The 19749-nt window shown below is 36.5% G+C and overlaps 1 protein-coding gene across 1 annotated transcript; it reads left to right on the top strand.

Annotated features, from left to right (window-relative positions):
- The first annotated feature begins 10 nt into the window (after positions 1-10).
- Positions 11-17737, top strand: slc6a3 (solute carrier family 6 member 3). The gene is made up of 16 exons (XM_023330176.1): positions 11-329; positions 1075-1192; positions 1659-1863; positions 3073-3204; positions 5985-6201; positions 7586-7724; positions 7936-8070; positions 9596-9699; positions 10392-10516; positions 11150-11262; positions 11916-12044; positions 12253-12352; positions 14549-14649; positions 14857-15024; positions 15162-15233; positions 15366-17737. The coding sequence occupies exons 2-16, from the start codon at positions 1136-1138 to the stop codon at positions 15387-15389; spliced, it is 1821 nt and encodes a 606-aa protein (XP_023185944.1). The 5' UTR covers positions 11-329; positions 1075-1135; the 3' UTR covers positions 15390-17737.
- The last annotated feature ends 2012 nt before the right edge of the window (positions 17738-19749 follow it).

Raw genomic sequence — 19749 nt, 5'->3', positions numbered from 1 at the left:
ACCACGGGGTGCTCTGATCTCTGTGTCTTGCCACCAGCAACCAGGAGGGTGGGAGATATTTCCACAGCTCATCAGATTCCCAGTTCTTCTCATTTTTTTATATATATATATAAATATATATTCTCAGTCTTAATCCTCTTCGCATTTCTTTCAGCCAATGTTGATTTGTGCTTTTGCTTAAATTTTGAAATCCTGGTCTTGGTCTAACTTATCGGAGAAGGTCTGCGCAAAGATGGTCACCATCAATCTGCACCAGACTGAATAGCATAAACACCGGAATTAAATCCTCCAAGTTTGGCAACTGGTGGAGATTTGCCATTTTTGAAAAGGTAAGTGATTTGCTTTAGTAAAGTTATTCGTTTGAAAATGTGTTTTGTCTTTTGGTTGCAATATGCAGCTGTAATCAACATAGTTTTGAAAGAAAAGTTAAGGTACACCTCATTGTATTTTGCAATTTTGACAAATCCTGATTAATACAACTTCAAGAAAAATGACATAAGCAATTTAAAAAGCAGATTACATTTTTTTGAAAACACACTAGTTAAAAACAATATCTTGATGCCTGATTTACCCCTTTTTAATTTTTTACAAAAAAAAACAAACAAAAAAACACTGTATGTTGGGATATTTCTGGTAAACATCATGCTGAGAGACTGTGGTCCAGATGTGTACAAAATGGCCTTCATGAAGTGATAACCTTTTCAAAAATCTCCTCTACCTCCTCTTGTCACTCTCAGTCCAGACCCCTTCAGTCCATGTTGTTTTTCTCCATCCTCTGTTCACTCTACGTTCAATTCAAACCGTATCATATGTTGGATTAATGCTATGGATTTGCCCACAACACAGTTGACTTTAAATGTTGGACATTTTACTAACATTCATACTTAGACGTGATGTTATTTCAAACCAGTGAAACGCTTATCTTTCAATTTCATCCATTGTGACTTGACGGCAGCAGTGTGCTGCATCTCAGGGGAAGCTGTCTAAGTTGGTATCATTAGCCTGATTTCTTGTAAAGGGAATAATTAATCTCTCTTTTTTTGTGTGTATTTTCTGTGTCATTCTGCGTTCAAGACTCGTCAGCTACACCTATACTTCCTTTTGCTCTTCCTACTGGCACCTCACAGCTGAAGTGATGTCCTCTCTTGCAGCATCAGAAAAATCCTCTCCGAACGCCGTGGGTCCCAAAGAGGTAAGGACACGAGTGAGGGATAGTTTTAATGAGGGTAAATGGGAAATATTTTATTGAACTACTGATATATTTTTAAAAGTTTTATTCATTAATTCCTGGTATTATTTTTTAGTCTGTATCGATGTTTGTAAGTTGCGGGTGAAATGACTAAAACCTTTGGCTGGTGCATGTGCTGGAGGTGAGAGGCACCATCTGTTATGCGTGGGAAATCCAGGGAGGAGATTGAAACTGGCTCAGCAAACGCAAACGCATTTCCATGTGTCAGTGTACGTCTGCATGATCTTGTCTCTTGTAGATCTACATTGAACATAGATGTTGCATTTGAGAAGTACACACCTGGGGGAGGAGGGGCATGTCTTAGAGCTGTTTCTTTACTCACTTTTTGAAAAATCTACTTCATGTTTTCTTTTTTTTGTTTGTTTTTTTTGTGTAAAATGTAAACTTATGACAAAGCCTGGTCCCTCAGGTGGAGCTGATCCTTGTAAAGGAGCAGAACGGGGTCCAGTTCACCTCCACCACCTTAGTAGCTCCGGCCCAGACTATCCCCTCTGGGGAGGAGGAAAGAGAGACCTGGGGAAAGAAAATCGACTTCCTCCTCTCTGTGATCGGATTTGCCGTGGATCTTGCGAATGTCTGGAGATTCCCCTACCTTTGCTACAAAAACGGAGGAGGTGAGGAAAAAAAGGCCAAAGGCTGCCTTTGGTTCAAGGGCGGAAGTTAAAACGATGCAGAGTTGTATTATTTATTTTGCCTTGCACAAGTCCTATGGGCTTGTCCATGATGACTGGCGTTTGTATATATATATATATATTTTTTTATCCAAGCGTTTGCTGAGATCAAACTAGGAGGAAAAACAGCACAGCTGCTCTGCATAGATTAGCTCTAACAATCAGTGTCACTAATTATGGCTGTTTAACATAGAGCTGTCATTATGCTTAGAGGCTGTACATGGTGCTGTGGCTAAAAATGAAATGGTATTCTAGCCATGTTAAGGGCTGACATATAGCATGTACCATAGCCTAGCTGCACATTGAGAAACGTAGTGTTATATTTGATTTTAACCAAACTGACCAAATAAGAAAAATAGAAACACTTTTTGAAAATTATATTCAGATTTTAAGCATTTAGTCCCATACTTTGGCAATGCAGCAGGCATTTTCAGGCGTTAAGTAATAGTTTTACTGTCAATCAAATAGACAAAAAATAAATAAATATAAAACAGTCTTGTCAACAAAATGAATGACATTTTCTTATGTAGAAATTAGTATGACTCATTTATTTAAGTCTCAACTATTTTTTATGTTGTTGTCAAAATATGACATTTTTCTTTGTCATGTGTCATGATATTGATGTAAAATTACCCTATTTGATAGAACCTTATGTACAGAATATTTATGAGCTGCTGTATGAACAAATTGGTTGGATTTATTTCGGTATAAATAGATCCAACCAATTTGCAGTTGCAAGTTTTTGCACCATACCTTACAACCAGATCATATTCATATTTTTATTTTTTTTTCTAATAATACTCTGCTTATGTGTCCACTAAGAAAATAGCCTAACATTATTTTAATGTTCTTTTTGTATTAAAGCTTTTTGAAAGTTTAGTGAGATTATTGTGTGCTTTATAAATTGCCAAGACACACACATACATTTATTATACAAGCATCAGTTGAAGAACAAACTTTATAAACTCCTAGTATTGTGATTTATTTAGGTGCTTTTTAATAGGGACAGACAGCACTCCTTTATGACAGTGTGTAGATTTGATGTTGGTGTGATGTAATTAGATGTCTTCAATGCCATTGCATGACTGTGCTTCCTTTATATATATGATAAATAAATAAATGCATAAATATATATATATTGGTTTTGTGCAGGAGCCTTCCTGGTCCCGTACCTGTTCTTTATGGTGATAGCAGGGATGCCTCTTTTCTACATGGAACTGGCTCTTGGGCAGTACAACAGAGAGGGAGCAGCAGGCGTCTGGAAAATTTGTCCCATCTTTAAAGGTAAGACGGAAACATCACCATCCACATTTATTGATCTCTCAAGCAAAGATTGTTGCAGGAAAAATATGTTTATATATATATATATATATGTTCTACAATCATATATTATCTTGAATGCAGATTTATTTAAAATGACTTGGGTAGCATCACTTTAAAAATGTTAGAAGGTGATGATAATACTTAAAAAAAGGACTTCTGTGTTTGGTCACTCTCCTCAGAATTAAATGGTCATTACTTTAACTTCAGATTTCAGATTAAATTACCCAGACACCATCATGTCCTCAGCTGAACTATCATCCCCATGTTAATCTAAGTGATCTCTTCCAAAGTTTTCTATTCAAAACCTTGGTCTTAAAGTAAAAGAAAAAAAATGAACACTCAATTTAAATTTCAAATCCTTTTCTCACTCTTGTTGGTGCAGGAACATTTGCACTTGCACAATAAAAATGTTTGTAATTATGTTTTCTTTTTTGTCTTCCTGTATCTCCATTTGCCTGCATTCTTATTTGACAACCCCTCTTGAAATCTGCATCTTTTGCTTTTTGTGTGTCTGCCCACATGCCTGCCTGTCCACATGCCAGTCTCTTTTGTCCTCCTGTCTCCTCGTTGAGCAGCGACAGGCATTATTTATCCCCCAGAACATCAGGTTCTGTTGCCACTCAGATGGAAAGCAAATGAAAATTGGGCTTTTAGACTCTTTCCATGATTGTCCAATCGGGGTGATGCTGGCTGACACGCTCTCTCCCTGAGTACTTTTCAACACATCGTTAAGCAAAGCACAGTTTTAGGAGAATGCCAATTCAAACATACACTAATGGAGACGCAAACATTTGGACCCATTTTTGTTTTTGATCCCAGTCAAAGGTTGAAAATAATAATAATAATAATGTTCGTGGTTTTGTGCTCTTTATAAGCCTTTATCTCTGTTCAGTCTCTTGTAGTTTCAATCTTATTCATTTTCAGGAAGTTTTCTTTCCCAATTTGAAGAAAATGATGTAAATTTAAGTTTCAGTTCTTTGCTTTGTATTCAGATGTGCTTGGGAAATAAAATACTAGCGGAGCATTTTTTGCTTCACAGTGTTCGGTTTCCTGTCTCGTATTACTAAATGTTTCCCACAGTGTGCATGCTTCTATCTACAGTATGTTTGTCTAAGAGTGTGGGCCCCCTCTCAGAGACCACACTGTGTATGTTGACGTTCTAATAACACGCTTCTCTCGCTGCAGGGGGATAACAGTAATTATTCAAATGCACGTACGCATGCCCGTATTGACAGTAATTATTCTGATCAGCAAGCTGGTTTCCTCTCAGGATCAATGTGTTTGAAGAAAAGACGTGAAAACCGGTGATTGAGAGATAGCATGGCATCACACAGTGCTAATAAGAGGGTTCGCTCTGTGGACAAATATCACATCCACGTTACAAAGATATCAATAAACTCCAGTTGTGGTCGGGCTTCTTAGCAAAGGTCAAAAATTAACTGCAGCCTTAGAAGACTGGACACTGCTTCAGATTTAGGAAAAGGGCAGATGTGCTGATAATTAAGGCATAAAGCGTTTGTCTTTAAAAGTTTAAATAAATAGTTTTTGTTCTAGACCGCAGGCATATTTTACAGATGAATATATGCTCACAGAAAGGCAAAAGTTGTTGTTTTTATGCTGTGAAATCTATTTTCAAGCATTAGTGTAAGATATGACAAGAAGAAAAATTTTAAATGTCAAAGGTTTTTGGAAAAGCAAATATAATGCTAGTTTAATTTGTTGTAGTGAATACGCTTTGTCCTGGATCACACAGTAATGGCAGCAGAATGTATTTTCTTCACATGGTAGAAATAGCAGCTTAGAAATATATAGATAGTCTATAAAACAGCCCGATTTAAAATAGTTTGCAAGTTCAGTGGGATGACAGCTTTTTTTTTTCTCTCATGCAGTTAAAAGCTGGTATTTAAATATCTATCCATCCATCACATTCAAAAATAGTCCAAAAAGCAGACTTGATTTGTGAATACAATGGAGATACAAACAAAACACACACGATTCCTGCCTTTTTGTGTCCATTACACACAAAAAGCCAGATTTTTGTGTGTAATGGGGTCCCTTGGAGATATTTGTACATCTGTAAGGTTCAGTCCTCCACATGTAACTCTAGATTCTGTTCATTAACATTTTAGAGTTGGTTACAAGTGTGACTGAACCTTTCTATCAACAAGTAATCCGTTTGTATGAACCCTGCTAGTAATGGCTTTCTGCAATTCTAATTCCTAATTTAATATCTTCTTGAAAACGTTAGGTGTACTTATTATAAAACAATCTGCAAAACATTTATTAACTTTATAGAATACATTTCAAGAAGCTTACTCCTACCTGGATGTCTAAAATAAACTTCATACGAACATTTAAGAACTTATATTCCTTTTGGCTACTGGGAGATCTTTAAAGAGATAATTAGCTATACAACATTATATTTAACTGGATCAGAGTAAAGGGGCTCAATATAAATAGTAATGTAAAATTTTTTACTAATCCCGAATTGGATTACATTTTGTTAGCTAGCCATGAGAGGTTGAGCAGATAAAGCCTTTCTTCTGTCTACATCTCCCAGAATGCTATGCGGTTCTGGATTGTAATTCAGTGAATATTCTATACAGTATATTGAACGTTCTATCAGATGTATTATCTATTGATATTGACCATGTGTTTATTGCAATGTGTTTTTAAATCTATGATTTGTTGTCTAGCCATATTCTATATAATGAGTGTAATGTCATTTCTGTCCCCTGCAGGTGTTGGCTTCACAGTGATTCTCATTTCCCTTTATGTTGGTTTCTACTATAATGTCATCATCTCCTGGGCGCTGTTTTACCTCTTCTCCTCATTCACCCGCGAGCTGCCATGGGTCCACTGCAACAACACCTGGAACAGCCCAAACTGCTCAGACTGGGCCGACAACAGCTCCATCGGTGACATTTACAAAGCCACACCTGCTCAGGAGTACTTTGAGTAAGTTTAGTTGACATGTGGATCTAATTTGTTGGATTCAAACATATTTTCCCTCCCTTAAACCTAACTAAACTTAAGAGTTTACTGACAGTCAGTATCTGCGATGGATTGGCGACCCTGTCCAGGGTGTCCACCTCTTGCCCATTGGCCTCTGGAGATAGTCACCAGCAGCCCTTGCGACCCCATAAGGATATGGATAAACGTGTTGGACAATGGATGGACCATAGTTGGCGTACTCAGAGGACAACGTCATGTACTATATTCTGAAGTTTTAGTTAGCTGATATTGCCTCCTTCATTATAAAACTAAGCAGGTGTCCTTTGTTTCAGCTTGTTGGATAATGGAATGGATGGATGATAGTCAGTGTTACCAGAGGACAACGTCACATATGATATCCTGAAGTTTTATTTAGCTGATATTACCTCCTTCATTATAAAGCTGAGCAGGTGTCCTCTGTTTCAGCTTGTAGGGGGTCGTTCTGTTGTGACAGTCAAAGCTCTTCATCCCTGATAGCTGTGTGTGAAGTGGCAGTGTGCTATTTTCACTGAGCCACCTGCAAACAATTTGACCACAACAGCTCAATAAGTGGTATTAGTCTCTCTTTTAACGTTTATGTTCATTGAAGACTTAAACCAAAGTATAAAACATATTATGTCAAAATGCATACTTTCAGGTGATGTGTGTAATACGGCGGTGTACGATCAAGTGTGAATGTTCACCATAAAATCTGTTACTTCCACAAGTAGGTAATGCATTGATGTTTCAACATGCATTATTCATAGAATGCCTGATTTTTTTTTTAACAACTGGTCAATTTATGCTATCTGCACAAATATCCTTTAGTATTATGTGATCTATTGTTCAGCAATGAAGCTCACTTAGTGAGCTATCGAATCCAGACATTGGCTTGTTTAGGTATTGGTATTCTGCACTGTTGCATTGAATTTCTCTCAGCACCTGTTGTTAGAAAATAAAATCTGAGTTCTCAACACATTCAAGAATTTACTCAAAATCTAAATTTAATTAAACATAACTTTGTTAGAAAACAACAGTTAGTTTTACTCATGCCTGTATATCTTGTCTGACCCTTATTCAGTCCCCAAAGTAGTTAAATGTTGTATTAGTTGGTGGATGGTGATAATTTCCAATAGTTTGATTTCTGCTTAACATTTTAGTAAAAAAAAATAAATAAAAAAAAGCCGCCCCCACAAAATCAGGTTATATGTTGGGTAGTAGCCCTAAACATTTGTCATTTTAGCAGAAGAAACCTCTTCCATTTAGAGACATTTAGGATTTCTGCAGTGTGAACTATTTTCAAGATATGATATACAGCTGGTGACTCTGGGAGCGGTCATGTTCCTAAACTGGATGTTCCGTTTCCCAGACGAGCGGTCCTCCATATTCAAGACAGTAATGGTATTGGTGACCTTGGACGTCCACGCTGGCAGTTGACTTCCTGTTTGGCTGTTGTGATTATTCTGCTCTACTTTAGTCTCTGGAAGGGAGTCAAGACCTCAGGCAAGGTAGGACATACAGCACACATTGGTAAAATAAAAGAAACATGGAAATGTTTCCAGCCATCTTGAGTCTGGAATTCATAAAATTGTGAAACTAAGGACCTAAAAGCTTTATTACTCTTAGTTAGATGTTTGTGTGCCAGCTTTCATTTGGACTGTCTGTAAAGGTTTGGGTTATCCGCAAGTGATGAGCATGTATGTCATGTGACTCTTTAAGGTTGTGTGGATCACGGCCACCATGCCCTATGTGGTCCTGACTGTGCTCCTGCTCCGTGGAGTAACTCTGCCTGGAGCCATCGATGGCATTAAAGCCTACCTCTCTGTCGACTTCCTGAGACTTTGCGATGCCAAGGTGAGTCCAGACAGATCAGCAGACGGATACAACGGAGATTAGAAGGGGAAGCTATGTGGGGAGGACAGTGGCGACTGAGAGCTCCACTGAAGGAATGCTTTGACATTTTCCTGTTTTGTCGGTTTATTTTTGTTTTCTCTAGCACAAACCTACAACTTGGCAAGAAGTTTGAAATCTGAGAAAGTATTACATGTTCTATAAACACCAGCTTGAACTTTCTAAGATAGAGTGCCAACTCACTTTTGGTACATTAAACACTTGAAAGCTAATTAAGCTATTTTGCACAGACAATCACAGAAAATCTTAGAAAAGTCAAACCTTTTTTGTGAGAATTTATTGGGGTGGAGATTGGGTCGATAAAATCCCAATTGGCACGTGTAAAAGTTTCATACTTTTTATTCTTTATGTTGGTCAGAGTGTCTAGCAACTTGCATCATGAATTCTTTAAAGCAGTCTCTTAAATCTGGTGACGTCTGCTAGACAAGTGAAAATTGTTAGTGTACGGTCATCTGGATCCCCATACCTTAATACTACAGTAAAGAAAGAAACAGTGGAAGGAGACATAGTCTAAGGTCAATCTTTCCTTATACTTTATGCCGAAAAAGCCACAGGTAGCATCAGAATGTACAAACTACTGGCAGCAGTGGTACAAATAATTGCACCACCTCTGATTTGGATCAAAACAGTTTTTTATTTACATGGAATCTCCCTCCCACTTAAAAAAGGCGCTTATTGATATTTCTCATTTTTTACTGTGAGAATTTGTTCCCTTAATTAAAAATTCACTTATTTTATTACTTTTTACACAACTTTATCAGAGGTGCCAACATTAGTCTGTACACTTACTATAGAAAGTAGGTGTACAGACTAATGTTGTAGCCATTTGAAGTTACATAAAGTGAAAGATGATGTTCAGTGGTAAGAGATACAAGGCACAGAGTATTTTACAACAATTAGACAATAATTCTAACTCTATATTAGTGTTGGTACATATATTGTTTTACAATGACAAACTTCCTGCTATACATTTTCAAGTTGTGTGTAAAAATATGCAGTTTCTTCTGGAAATTCACCTGTTATTTTAGATAATTGAATATTTATTGGAAATTCACAAAGTAGTTTTTTCCTTGCCTGCTGTGAACCAATCTGACATGACATTATATTGACTCACACAGGCAACCAATGAACGCCTTAACAGCATTACTGAATTTGTATTAGTTTTGCTTTAACGGACTGGCTATTCACTAATTTTAGGTGTCACAGAGCTTAAAAAGCAAACATGCAAGACCAAGATTGAGGAACTTTGATGGAGAGACACTGAGAAATTTATGGGAGCAATTGGCGAATTAGATTAAATAGATGCATGCAGCAGCAATTTGCAAAATTACCCCCTGTATTCACATGTGTCTTTCATCTACTGCTGTTGAATGAGTTTCCTGCAATTATCTCAAATAATGGCTTTTTTCCTCTCCTGCACCTTTTGTTTACCGCTTCATACGAGTGTGCTTGTTCTTTCGCTCCCCAGGTCTGGATTGAGGCTGCAACACAGATCTGTTTCTCACTGGGTGTGGGGTTTGGTGTGCTAATTGCATTTTCCAGCTACAACAAATTCAGCAACAACTGTTACAGGTATACACACACACACGCACACGCCAACGCACACGCACACACATGCAGTGATAGGCAGGTGGGGGTTCATCAAGGCAGACAGGGGTGGAGAACTTGCCATGCGGTTCAAGCATGCTTGCTGCACAAGTAGGTGAAATAGAATCACCTTTGAAGCTACAAAAAAAGGAATGTTTGACAAGAAGCCATGCGGCTGAAAATTTAACAAGACAAAGTATTAAATTTATGGAAAATCTGAAAGCAACCAGAAGAAAAGGTTTTATGTCCGCTTTTGGTTTTCTATTGTTTATGGTGGCTGACAGACAATATAGTCCAGGTTTAGTATTTAATTGCACGAATGAGCTAACGATACAGCAAATTATGCATAAATTTTATTCAGAATAATTTTTCGAGAATCTTTCTATTAATTTATATTCACTGCTTACCTTTTTCTAGACTTTACAAAAACAACAAAATGGTTGCTTGTCATCTACCAACTTAACAGAATGGCTAGAAAAACAATCTATTTTCTTTTTCTAAATCATTTCTTCAGTTTCATTTTTAAAAGCCATACTCAAAGGGATAATCCTTGGACCCACAGCTGGCATTTTCTTTAATGGATATGATCAGTTTGGTAGGATGTCGCTGTGCTCTGGCTAAAAAACAGTTTTTATACTGTCATTCTGCATAAAATCATTGTGTTTTGTTTCATCCAGGGATGCTATCATAACCAGCTCCATCAACTCTTTGACAAGTTTCTTCTCTGGATTTGTTGTCTTCTCCTTCCTTGGGTACATGTCCCACAAACACAACGTGGCTCTAGATAAAGTCGCTAGAGATGGTATGTTGTTGTGAAGACCTTAACCTTTTAGTCTAATTTGCTAATACGATTAGAACATGGAGTCTTCCTTATGATTTTATAATTTCCAAAAGTGCATGATCTGATTTAGTTTTTCGGCTATTGTTACTCAATCATGTTTGACATGGACATGTTGTACTGCTGAAATAGGCCACTGCCATGAAGGCGTATTATTTCCATCTTGACTATGTTATGGCTATGTATTCCCTTATATGCAAAAAAAATTATTTATTATTTATCTTCACACCTTTCTATGAGACCAAACATTCCCCTTTCCAGCTACTTAAGCTTCAATTGGCGGTCCACTACAGTCTCTTCCTTGCGCTTTTGAAATAAATTGATCACTGTAGAACTGAACATCCCTGAAAAAGATACACTTTTGGTCATGTTGTGGTCCAGTTGCCTGGTCATCACTTTTTGCCGCTTGTCAAACTACATCAAATCTTCATGGTTGTCCTTTTTCAAATGTGAATATTTTTTTTTCACATGTTGCTAGTATGTGTGCAACAAAAAATAATCATTGGTCTTCTTCTGTCAGTGGTCATAATGATTTAGCATTATGCTCGATGTATGTGATGTTCTTCTGTTCACTTTTTTGATTTTTCTCTTCGTCAGGTGCTGGTTTAGTGTTTGTAATTTATCCAGAAGCCATTGCAACGTTACCTGGGTCATCAGTGTGGGCGGTGATTTTTTTCATCATGCTGCTGACACTTGGTCTCGACAGTGCAGTGAGTATCCATCCACACACACCGACACACATTCACATCTCTTCTTTGCCAACATTGGTGGTAATTTATTTGCATATTGGTTGGAGATTTGACAATGAGAATTTGGTACCTGATTTCTAACATTTGTTTTTTGGAAAGCTTTGACCTAATAAAAATTTGTCTTGAATAATCTTATTATATAAAGATAAAAAATGTTAAAAATATATTTTTTGTTTCTTCTTTTCATAAGCAGAAGCAAAGTTACAATGTGTGTTTGCCTTGCAAGTTATAGTAAAACAAGTTTTTTTTTTTTTTTTTATTATTGCCATTAGACTAGAAAACACAAGTTCCAGTTTAATAGCTTTTTGCACCTTCATTGGAAACATATAACTTTGAAAATAAGAATCAACATTGCAGAGTGTTTTTCTTTAATACGAATTGGTAATATTATATTATAATATTATAATATTCAGAATTTAGGAAAATATAAGATTTTTAAGTTTCTGTGCAGCTGCACACTAATCAGCTCCAATTGAGCTAAAAAAACCTCACCCTACAATAAAGTAAAAATGACCATTTCCAATTTTTCTAATCTTTTTTGACTCTTAACATTCATGCGAACATCTGCTGTCTGATTCTCTATCACTTTGTGTTTTGTTCTGATTTCTCTGTAGATGGGTGGGATGGAGTCTGTGATCACTGGGCTGATTGATGAATTCAAATTCCTTCACAAACACAGAGAGCTGTTCACCCTGTTTATTGTTGTTTCAACATTTCTCATATCCCTCTTCTGTGTCACAAATGTGAGTTTCATACCAGGAAGACATTTTGCATGACATACTTGTTTGCTTGGTGGTAAATATTCACCTCTGCAATGCTTAAACTCTTAATTACAATCAGTGTCCTTCCAAGAAACAAATATTTGCATATGTAGTTCACCTTGTAAAAAATGTCTCACAATGCCAAATAAAACCTACGTGGATTTAATTGTGTTTCTTTTTTCTCTTTCAGGGAGGGATGTATGTGTTTACTCTGCTGGATCACTTTGCAGCCGGAACATCGATTCTCTTTGGAGTGCTTATTGAAGCCATCGGCATTGCCTGGTTCTACGGTGAGGAAGATGAGCTAAAGTAACAAGGAGAGAGGCCACTTGATTCATTTTTTTCATGACCAGCAAAGCTGATGCTTTATTAAGGGTCTGAAGAGAAATTGTTTGGTCTGGGTGTTGTGTGCCCCAATACAACATGCCTTTTATTAGATATAAAACAGCTTCAGGTAGAAGGTTATAGCATTGGCCTCTTCAGTTCTGTCCCCACGCTGTGCATACTGTTGGGAAACTGTTTGTGTGGTGCTTATGAAATGAACAGATGGAGAGAGAGTCTGACTTGTGACTGTGTTGCCTCTCAGCTCACTCAGCAGTGGTGAGTCAACAAACAATAAAAATCATTGCTCAGGAACAGGCACTTCCTTTTTCTGTCACCTGCCATAGTCGCCTTAGTCATTGTGGTTATGGCTGAAGTTTGTCTAGTCATTTATTACACAAACATTCTTGCGGCATTTCATTCGAGTGTTGCCAACAACATTTTGAAGAAATTATTTCCCAATAAATTCTGACATAAAATTAATGACATCTTTATTCTGGTCTATGCTGTGGCACTATTGTTAGTGCAGCTTCATTATACACATTTGCTGTCCAAATAATTTCCAGGGTTTTTTTTTTGTTTTTTTTTTTGTATGTTCTTCCTTTCCATATGTGTCTGCTGGTAGATATGGTTTCTACCAGCAGACACATATGTTCCATTCATTCTAAAAATATGTTTTATTACTGCAACTTCTCTCTTTAAATTGCCTTGGATGAATGGATTATAGAATATTAAAATTTGTCTGTGATATCATTATGAGTAAATTTTCTTTCTTTCAAAAATATGGTTCAATGGCAGTATAGTTTGGATTTATGGAGCTCATGGTATCATGGTATATACACTCACATTTTATATCAAATTGTACCACTTCCTACTTCTAAGGACAATTTTAAGAGACCAAATAACCTAGTATGATCATTTTGAAGTGTGGGAAGAAAGCAGGGAACGCAGAGAGAACAGCCACGATGTTTAGCTTTATTCCAAAAACTTTTAAAAATCTAAATCCTTTGTTTAAACAAAGATATATATATATATATATATTTACATTACATGTTTTCCTAAAGATCTCAAATTATTTATTTATTTATTTTTTATTTTTTTATTTGTTTTCTGTAAATTGAAAGAATATGAACAGCCAGAAAGTATTGCGAAAATGCGAAATAATAAGATAAAGATCTGGTAGAACTACTGACGTGAGCCGACTTTCCTCCCCTGTGGCTTCTAACCTAGAAAGTGGAGGGGTGAATAAAGATCTGAGTAGTACCAAGGCCCCAGGCAAAGGGGGTCAGCATATTACCCCAGTTTGCTGGATCTTGACCTTGGCATGCCCAATAAATCATGCCCGAGGCTTCAGTGGGCTTTTGCTGGTCTTTTTTATATCCTTATAACTACTGACAGAAACCCTTGACCCTCTGGCTACTGTGGTCTTTCATTCTGCTATCCACTACTTCAGAATTATTTGTTGAACTGAATACCTGGTCGTCAGACTGGATACGTTGTTCTACACTGAGGAATGTTAGGCAACACAGAGAAAAAAATAATTAAAGCATAAAAAGGAATGAGTGAAGGGAATTTGTCTGCCTTTGCACAATTACTTTAAGCACTGCTCAGTTAGTGTTCTTCTATAACTCTTATGCCAGATGTAATACTGGGAATTTCCATAATGCATTTTTTTGCACTATTCTACTTATACTGTACTTTTCTGAATGTCTTCAACTACTAGAGAGATAAAACAAGGGAGGATGCTCTATGCACCCTCTTATAAAAGACACTTTTCATTTGGTATTAAGGTAACTGAGGCAGTTCAAATCAAAATTTTTGTAACCCATCTATCCAAAAAAAGTTTAATAAGCCATAATCTTATGTTGACACAGATTATCATGTCTAAAATCTATATTTACATGTTGATATGTGAAACCACCTTGACATGCATCAGCATCAGTTTCTCAGTCTTTGATGATTTTGAGGTTATTATTACTGAGTGAACTTAAATATCAGCACATTTGGTGTGATTTATTTTGTTCTGTTTTGTGGAAAATGCTATTCTGCTCCTGCATAAATTTGTTCCTACCATCTTGTTTAACCCGCAGCCCTATCTCACTCCAAGTTCCACCCAAAAGTTTGCATCTTTGTGTGGTAGCATCAAGCATCTTTGTGTGTTTTAGGAGTGGATCGTTTCAGTGATGACATTAAGGAGATGATTGGTCACAGACCAGGAAGATACTGGAGACTGTGCTGGAAGTTTGTTAGCCCTTGCTTCCTCCTGGTGAGTCCTACCCCCTGTAGGCTTGTGATTTATAACATAAACATGGATGAAGCTTACATTAAATTCTACTGGCTTGTACAAAGACACGCATACAAACTTGTGTTTCTGTTTTTGACCAACAATGCTAATTAGGCCTTTGGTAAATTTTGTTTTTGGAAAAATTCTCCAAAGTCTGGATTTTGTGTTTACACTTTTCTCCACTTATAGTTTATGGTTGTGATTAGCTTCGCCACGTTCAACCCTCCAAATTACGGCTCCTACATGTTTCCTCAATGGGCAAACCTGGTAGGGTGGTGCCTGGCCATGTCATCAATGACCATGGTTCCACTGTATGCCATCTACAAGCTCTGCACACTTCCAGGAAGGTTTTGTGATGTAAGTCTTCTTAATCAACTTTATACAAAGCAAGCAAAAGATTTTGTTTATCTTTCGCTTGCTTTGGTACTGTGATACGTTTTTGTTTGTGAGGCTTACTGGCTTAAGAACAGGTACTAATCAGTCTTCCCTAACAGCGCCTTGCTTATGCCATCACCCCAGAGACAGAGCATCATCTGGTAGACAACGGAGAGGTTCGGCAGTTCACTGTGAGTGTAACCTTGAGCCTAATTATTATTTTTTTAGCATAAGCTAATCATAAGCTAGTTTGCTGTTAGATTTCAGTCATGATTATAGAGTGTTTAACTTTAAGGGCACGCTGCACTTTTTTCCCCCCACAGCTGCATCACTGGTTGGTCGTTTGAGAGCCACAGAAAGAGAAATGGAAGGAGTGAAAGAGAAAGAATGTCAGAGTAGATGCTGGATGCATGCAAAAATAGAAGCCTAAAGAGCTAAAGAGTGAAGACAGCCATGTAAACTGATCACAGGGATTAGGATGCAGAGCTTAAAAGTGCCAAGAAAAAAAAAAAGAGTAAAAAAAAAAAATCCACATAAATTGTAGTGTTGTTACATTTTAATAGTGGATGTGTAAAACTGTGCATTGGCCCCTATCTACTGTTTCTCCACAAGCTCGTGAATGGGATTCAGTAAAATAGTTCATTTGATGTTCAGCCTGCTATTTCCGTAAAATGCAAAAAGCCCATGAATGAATAGCATGGAAGTCTTAGCCTGCTGGATATTAGTGTGATGAATCCTCCCCGTGCTTTATAACAGTAGAACATTGTTACTGCAGATGAATGAACACAGAAAGATATTGTGAACATTGTATGATATGTTTAGTGGCACAATTTAGGACACAATATTTTAAAATTGATAATGTTGTAGAGTTGCTACACAAAGCATTAAGTCTCTTAAAACAAAGTGCGTTTTATTTTTGATTATTCCTATTCCTGATCGAGATTTAGGACTAAAATCATTGATCTGAAGAATTCTAACTTATTCTATGTTCCTATCAGGACTATGTAATTATTAATTGTAATTTAAAGACTGTTATGATTGCTATAGCCTTGCAGAATTTCACTTGCTTACATCAGAATCGCTTACTTACATACAATGATTTATTTTTTTCAAATACTTATTTTCGAACATTTTCAGTCAATATTCTTTAAGGTGACGCAAAACCCAAATTATATTATAGCAACTGCGACTTTTTTCTTAGCTTTTTTTTAACATCATTTTAAAATATACACATGGACATATTGAAAATGTTATAAAAGGAAACCCCAGAGCCCCCAAAAGGTCACTTTTAATTACATCCAATTCATTTTCACCTGCCTGACAATGACGTTAGCATTTTATTTAAAATGTAAATAAAGACTCATACAGTCTTACTGTACAAGGCTTCAATATTGCACAGTAATCTATAGGTTCTTCTTCCTCTTTTTCACAACAGGGTGTGTCTTTACATCTGGTTGTTTCAGAAATGAGAAGCTTTTCATTGCATTTGAATAGGTAACTCAGACCTATTTGCTAGGTTACATTCAGGTGGTGACGTTTTTTTGGGAGGAGGGTGCTTAGAGAGGACTAGACGAAGAAGTGTTCATCGTCACTGTTTATTACAAAATGTTTCCATTGCTTGCATCTCTGAAAGTGAAGATCAGAACCTGAAGTCACATCTGGTCTAAAGTCATACATAAGAGAAAAAAAAAGCCAAATCAAAAAAAAATTATCAAGGAGATTTTTCAAGTTTTTCAGAATATCTTAAAGATAAATCTGTTTTGTCCTCATTGATTTGTTAATAAGTCGCCGGACAACCAACATTTGACATCCATGTAGTGACCACAGAGGTTGATTGCAAAGATGTTAGCAAAAAAGATATTTATAGCTGTGTGTCATCAGTATAGCAGTGGTAAAATATTTGTGCTGTCTCAGGACAGATCCTCCCAGAATACAATGAGCAATGCTAACTCTACCAGCTTAAAAATTACCTACAAAACAGAAAACTAGTAAGATAATTGAATCCTTACCACAGATGTCACCTCAAGCACCAAACTGGCAAAACCCACTTTGACCTTTTGAGGGCTCTCTACTCACAGATGATTAATCCTTGATCAACCAAAGAACAGATATTGCTTCCTTAAATGAGATTATTTTTTACTAAGAGATTTTCCTCGCAGAGTCAACTGTTAACAAATCACTGCCACTAAATTTGTGTTTGTCCTCCGAGGCGTTATGTGAAAGTATTGACGGTCACATTTGCTTTGAAAGGCATTTAGCTTTAATTTTACAGTTTATTCTGTATTCTAAGACTGTTTTCAAAAGTGTTTTTTTAATGAAATTGCAAATTATCACTGTATCATATAATAAATAAAATTGTTCAAAAGAATATATATGTTTAAGCAAAGTACATGTAAAACTTGGGGACTTGCACTGAACTATAAGAAAGTGACAAAACTAAGAATATATATATATATATATATTCAGAAAATAGATATTAAAGAGAAATATATGAAAATCCATATTTGTTTTTCTTTTTGAGTTCTTTTGGTTCCATTACAAACCCATTCCCCAATAGGTAAGCAATCATTTCTTTTTCCCACTTATGATACATGTAACACACTGAAGGGTTATTTTTGTCCCAAGTTGTATGCATGTGCTGCTGTACTGTGCCCGGTGATGTTTCTGACTGTATGATTTTGTTTTGTACTGTCAAATTGAAGTATAACAATAAAATTGTTACTTTAAAACATAACCTTGATGCCTTCACTTGATTGTTTAAATAAATTATGTAGTCTTTGTGACCTATGTATGTCACATTCTAGTGGCTTTCTAAAAGTTTGAAAAGATGCTCATGTAAACAACTAATGCTAAATGATTATTATTGAACTGTAAAGCCTGATTACAGTGAAAGAATTCATTGCACCAGTTTTTAGCATACAGCGAGTATATGTTTTAGGATCATTGATTCATGCTGAAACTGTCTCTAGCTCTCTGAATTGAAACATTGATCATGTGGCCTTCAGACGTGTCTGTTTCATACACGTGTTTTTTGGTCTGACGGTCTTCAGTTGGATAAAAAACAAATATCAATCATAGAGCATTTCATTTTTTTCTAAGCATGACCAAGAAGCTTCAGTGTTCATCACAATGGTATGAAGCGCATGCACTCAAAATTCTTAGCCAGGAATGGATTCCTAGCAGATAACATTTAGGATGATTACTGTCTACAAAAGATTGACAAGATTCAATTTCTGCTGACGATCAGCCACGGTAAATATGTGTACAAGCCTTACATCAAATTTGCAAACACAAAACAAATGCATATATATATATATATATATATATATATATATATATATATATATATGTGTGTATATATGTGTGTGTGTGTTTGTAATCTGAGCAAAGGAGTTTGCTCAGATTTCTTCTGAAAGAAGTTGGTAATCTGCATGTACGTGTGATTGTCAGCAAAATCAAAACCCTCTATTTTGATCAAATATTTACATTCATGTCGTCACTCCCTGTCGTTTTTGTATTCCACTCTGACCCTTTTCTAGTTTCAGCTCTCAAAGAGTGCAACCTGCACAATCACATCTGTTGACAGTAGGTTTGGTTTTAGTCTACATAGTAACATCTGCTATACTATAGTACACTTTCTGTACGATGTAGGAGGATGTGCTCAATTGGACGTGTGTGACTCGACCTTGGCTCTGTTTGTTGACAATGTTAAAACACAGTGAGAATTGCACAGTGAGTTGCTGTGAGAATTTTCCAAATGTTGTCAGCCCAGGGCAATTGCAAGGCCATTTAGCCCATCCAAGGATATGGTTTAAAAGGTGCCATTATCGCACCCAATAAACAAAGCGATTATGTATAATTTCATGTCTTGCCATTGATGTTGAAACTGAAAATATACTCACAAGGAGTGACAGAAGGAAATCTTTTTGTCTTAAGATTGTGTCAAAGACGAGAGACACTTTCAGCAACCAGCAAATTGGGGCACATTGTTACCAATTAAATATTAGCCATAATATATACCAGGATTTTGAAACTGCTATTGCCAAAATCTAGTGATTGGATTACTGTTTGCACTGGACTGAAAATGGTTTGTAATTGAGAGAGCAGTGATAAATTAACCCTCTATGGCATGGCGTTGCCCTCAGGCAACAAACCACATAGCTGTACCTCACATTGCTCCTTTATTTTATTTTTTGGGGGGCATGATTTTTGACATATTTTTGTCCAAAAAATAGTTCTTTTATGAATATAGTTTTTGTTTGATTTGTATTTCATTTCTCATAATCAGTGTAGACAATCTTGGTGTTCTAGACCAATGTTACCCTGAGGCAACAAACCCAAATCTGGTTCCAGGAGGTGTCAGAGTCCGATTTTATGATTGACATGTAATTAGGGACCACCAAGCTCCCAAAGAATGCAGGAAAATATTTCTTCCCCACAAAAATAAAAAGTCATGCCATAGAGGGTTAATACATTAAACTACTTATCTAATTGTATTAGTGCTTCACAAAACGCACTTATAAAGTGGTAAATTGGAACCTCAAACATAGCTTCCTTATGCTTACCTTATCTTTTACTTGGTGTACACCTCCCTCTACTGGTCAAATAGATATTACTTTGTTCAAAGTCAGAACTTTGAATAGATTATGCCTTTAAAAACTTCAGGAATGCCCAGTGTCTCATGTCACGGCTTTATAACAATATGAT

This window comes from Xiphophorus maculatus, chromosome 3, assembly GCF_002775205.1.
Source record: "Xiphophorus maculatus strain JP 163 A chromosome 3, X_maculatus-5.0-male, whole genome shotgun sequence".
Lineage (NCBI taxonomy): Eukaryota > Metazoa > Chordata > Actinopteri > Cyprinodontiformes > Poeciliidae > Xiphophorus > Xiphophorus maculatus.
Note: the sequence above shows the minus strand (reverse complement) of the source record. Positions and strands in the feature narration are given on the sequence as shown.